At 39.8% G+C, this 4,532-nt stretch overlaps 1 protein-coding gene across 1 annotated transcript in view; it reads right to left on the bottom strand.

The window, feature by feature from the left end:
* The window catches only part of vldlr (very low density lipoprotein receptor), a 47,824-nt gene that overhangs the window by 26,220 nt on the left and 17,072 nt on the right, over nucleotides 1-4,532 (bottom strand). Inside the window, exons 2-4 of the mRNA XM_015391077.1 lie at nucleotides 3,634-3,753; nucleotides 591-713; nucleotides 312-375 (exon numbers count right to left, since the gene is read on the bottom strand). Of these exons, the coding sequence (XP_015246563.1) occupies nucleotides 312-375; nucleotides 591-713; nucleotides 3,634-3,753 (307 nt within the window). The remainder of the gene's footprint in view (nucleotides 1-311; nucleotides 376-590; nucleotides 714-3,633; nucleotides 3,754-4,532) is intronic.

Raw genomic sequence — 4,532 nt, 5'->3', positions numbered from 1 at the left:
GGTTTCCAATCTCACTGTGGGAGCAAATCCATCTGGCGGAGTCAGGTTAGCGACGCCCTACACCCGTCTAAAACAAGGCTTTGTTGGGCTACTGTAAAAACATCGAACTCAACGCTATTTCAACGACATTTCGAATTGAAAAAGCTTCCTGGAAGGGAAGAGAAATGTCTTCAAACTTGGAAAGAAAGTCCAGTGGATTTATTTTAATTTTTTTGAAATGTCTAGGACCTGGATGACTGCATATTAGTCATTAGTCTAATATGCTCGTGATCCAGCATATTAGTCACTCTACAAGCTTCCCTCTCTGCTACCGAGTTGTAGGCGACAGCTGGTGAACAGCAGCTCTGGTAGCTGACAGACCGGCACGTACCGGACCTTTAGATGACCGAGCCAACAGGAACATAAACAGCTGCAGCATTAAAGCTCAACACGTCTGGGTGGGAAACCAGACCTCTGCTGCTCAGAGGTCCACCTTCAATCCAAATGTTCAGGTTCAAAATCAGTCAAATAAATCAATTAAAGAGAAACTACCGTTAATTTCCAACATAAAACCTCCAGATCCGGACTAGTGGCGATTGGGAAGAACTTACGGCAGATTTCTACGCTTTCATCAGAACCGTCCTCGCAGTCTGGCTCGCCGTCACAGTGCCATCGCTTCGGGACGCACTGACCGCTGCGGCACACAAAGTCCACCTCAGCACACGTCTTTTTTACTGAAAGACAGAAAATGGAGTCAGTTTGAACAGACATAAAAACAGAAAAAAGGAAAGTCTTCAGAGAGCAGCCAGATTCTGGGGACATTTAAAACAAATTTCTCCTTAACCAGAAGCAGCCTTTAGTTCATATAAAGGCTGATATTTATTCAGCTCATGAAGGAACAGTGAACTCATTCTCTGAGTCCCCCCCCCCCTTCAGTTCTATCAGATGACCCAGATAAACGAACACGTCCGACTCTGCTGCCTTTCATCCATATTTAGCTGCGCTGTGAGCCACCTTCTACCAGGTAAGTGTCTAAATCAGGGGAACCAATTAACAATCAGCGGCGTCCGAATAAAGAAAATTAACCAGTAAAGGTCTGGAGACGTTTCTAATTTTAATCTGTTAAATTAAACAGAACCTAAAACTGAAATAAAATGAGGCGTCTATGCCTCCATGTTATACATTGAATTTTTAAATTAAAATATGGAACCTTTTTCCATTTTAAAATCCAAATACTTTTTGAACAATTGTTCAGTTTGGTATAAAGACAATTTACTGATTGACTTTCTTTATACAAAACCTGAAATAACCTCTTTTTTCTGTCTTAATGGGAGCAGTGGGCTTTAGGCTGCCCCCACTGGAAAAAATGGAAATCTAGATAAGTCATTTTTCTTAAAATAAGTGCATTTGTTCTTGAATTGAGGAGGTAAAGGAGACATTTTGCCAATGGAACAAGATAATTTACATTTAAAATAAGAAAACACAATTGCATTGTCTTATTTCAAGTGCATTTTATCTAATTATCTTATTTTAGAGTAAAAATACTCATTCCATTGGCAAATTATCTCATTTACCTACTCAAATTAAGATTAAATACACTTGATTTAAGAAATATTTACTCATTTCTAGATCGTTTTTTCCAGTGGCAGGGTTTTAAACCTGGCTTTGAATGGAGACTAAGCCATTCTCAAGACATCAAGGTGCTCATTTTCAGCCTGGATCCAGATTTATTTCTGATTCTGTTCATGGCATCACGTGCAGCATGGTGCAGGACACTCCGGAGAGCTTTACCGTAAAAACTGGAGAAACGGAGCAAGTGAAATTAGACACTGTCAGACAACATGCATTAATTTATAAAGGTTTTAAATCTGCTCATCCTTGAATGAAAAACGTCTCATTTCTACATCTGATGAAATACTTGCAAAGAATCCGACCCTTTCATCCAGAACAGAACCAGCCGTTAACAGATTAGCTGTAACTTATTAATGCGGCCATCAGTCTGGGAGCTGTGTGAAATAAATATGCAGCTCATTTTCAGAACTTCATGCATCTTTCATCTGCAAACACTCACTAGATAAAAACCAGAGGACAGACCAGTCTGAGGACTGTAGATCTAGTCAGAGCAGACTGTGTCTAAGCTAAAGGTGCATTCAGACCGCAGTGATTTCCTTCAGCCCTGCAGGAAGTTCAATCTTTTCATTAGGAAACCCAGGAAGCTTTGGAGGGACTCCTAACCAGTGGAACCATAAAGGTTCTTTAAAGCTCCACCGTTTGCCGATAACAGGATGAATTTGGAAAACAGTCATGATTAAAGCAAAGCTGATAAAGCGAAGCATGTAAACTCAGAAAAGCAAAAATAAAATTAATTTAAAAACAGGCAAACTCTGGTTCATCGATTCGGTTCTTGGTGAGGATTTCCAGCAAACTCCTAGAAGTCAGCCCTGAGCAATATGGCTGATTCTGTATCCAAGTCTATAAAAGGAAAGTTGAGTGGAAGGAAAAAGTCCAGAGCAGGCCTAGCCACATCAGGAGAAAATACGAGTTCCAGTGCTGCATCAATAACTGTTTGTCATCGATGAGGTTGACAAACTTATTTTTAATTATACTTTTGTCCAACTTCTAAGATTTTATTTCTTTAAAGCTCACAAGAGGTGATAAACGTTCTTTAGTTTCTACTAAAAGGAATCCCTAAATTATATCCAAAGCAGACATTTTATTGCATTCTGTTTATTTTCAGATAAAGATCCAGATGAAAAGGTACATAGATCTTAGAAACGAGAACAATCGGAGAGAAATATTCAATCCATTTAAATATAATGTAAATATTTCGTTCTAGTTTCGTTAGTTAACAGTCATTTTAGGTCTGGGTTGCCATGGCATTACAAGGCAATTATGGAGGTTCTCTGTATTTATTTATATCCAACCCTGTGAATTTAAATCTACTTTGACCCCTGAGCAGCAGGAACCGGGGGGGAAATTCTCAGAAATAATAAAGCCAACATTACTAAAGTAGAAAAAAAAGAATGTTTTTGTTCTTTGCTTTTCGTAGTAATGCAGGTTTAATTGATCTGTGTGTAACACATTGATAGCAGATCAGGAAGTGGGAACATTTTTGTAATTGTTGAGCAGGGCATTAATTCATAAAAATTAATTAATTTGAATTCTAATAAATCAAAGTTTTCTGCCGAACAGCAATGATGAACTGCAAGGCAGCATTCTATATCCAGCTATTGTACCAACTAGGATAGAGCCGTCAGTCTGGGAAAGAATCGGGACGTTACTCCAAATTGTAAAGGTCAATTTTATTTTGCAACATAAAACTGACTAAAATCTTTTAAGTTTTAGTCGACTAAATCTATCCCATATCGTAATGACTAAATGGAACGGCTCATTTCCACAGTGGTAATGAGATTCCATTTAACGGTTTTATAGATCTGCAGATCTACCCGTCTGTCAGCACTTAGTAAACTGCAGCACAAAGGTTAAATAACCGTCCAGATTAGCGATGTGTTCAGCATAAAGGCCGACTGGTGGGTTAGAGGAGAACTTTACTGCAGAAGGAGCTGAAAACAGGAACCTCAGACCCCACCGTCGCTCTGCTCCCTTCCTGCACAGCGGTTACGTTTGAGGGAAGCAGAGATTATTTTTCCTCACCACATGAGCCCTCATCGCTACCGTCTGCGCAGTCTTCGTCTCCGTCACACTGCCACACCGACGGGATGCAGCGACCGTTTCCACACTGGAACTGATTGGCTTCACACTCCGTCTTCGTAGCTGCAGAAACAGAAGCAAAGTCAGCGTGAGGATCTGAAGCTCCACTGAAGCCAGACGGCTAAAATGCTCCACAGGCCGGAAAAATAAATAATAAAGCGACTGATTTAAGCAGAGCTGCAGTCGAGCTGCTGAAGTTTTAAGCCCAGCATGAAGATGAGTGCATTAATCTAAACAGAAACTTAAAACTAGTCGCATCATTTTGAGATTTAAAGTAGGATCCCCGTCCAGCGTTTGAGTCTGCAGTGATCAGCAATGGTTCCTTTAATCCTAGTCCACATGGTCCTTCATTAACCAAGACTAAATGATGGTAACCATTTAAACCAGGTGGCCTTTTATCCCATTATGAATGGAAAACCAACTGGTTAATTAGAATGAATCAAATTATCCATGCTATCCCCTGACATTTAGTCCCAAACAATTTCAAAACCACCATTTGCAAAAAAAAACAAAAAAACAAAACGTCGAGCTCTTAAGAGTGAAGAGGACATTTACGGTGGAAACTGATTAGCAGACTGGATCCGGACCCACCTGCTGGCGGGTCAGTTTGGTTTTAGAGAGCCTTCCTTTGAAACAAAGATGCAGACATTCGCTTTTCCCTCCCCCATAGTCCAGAAACTACCTTATTGAAATTTAAATACACAGAAAATGGCCAAAAAAAAATAAAAAAGGACTTAGTGACAGATCATTGCTACATCACTGCTGAGAGAATCAGGTTACAACAAAGATCAATCAATCAGCACTGAGCCACATCTGGAGTGTTCTAACATCTTGTTTGTAAT

The sequence above is a fragment of the Cyprinodon variegatus genome, unplaced genomic scaffold, assembly GCF_000732505.1.
Source record: "Cyprinodon variegatus isolate N-32 unplaced genomic scaffold, C_variegatus-1.0 Scaffold524, whole genome shotgun sequence".
NCBI classification, from domain to species: Eukaryota; Metazoa; Chordata; class Actinopteri; order Cyprinodontiformes; family Cyprinodontidae; genus Cyprinodon; species Cyprinodon variegatus.
Note: the sequence above shows the minus strand (reverse complement) of the source record. Positions and strands in the feature narration are given on the sequence as shown.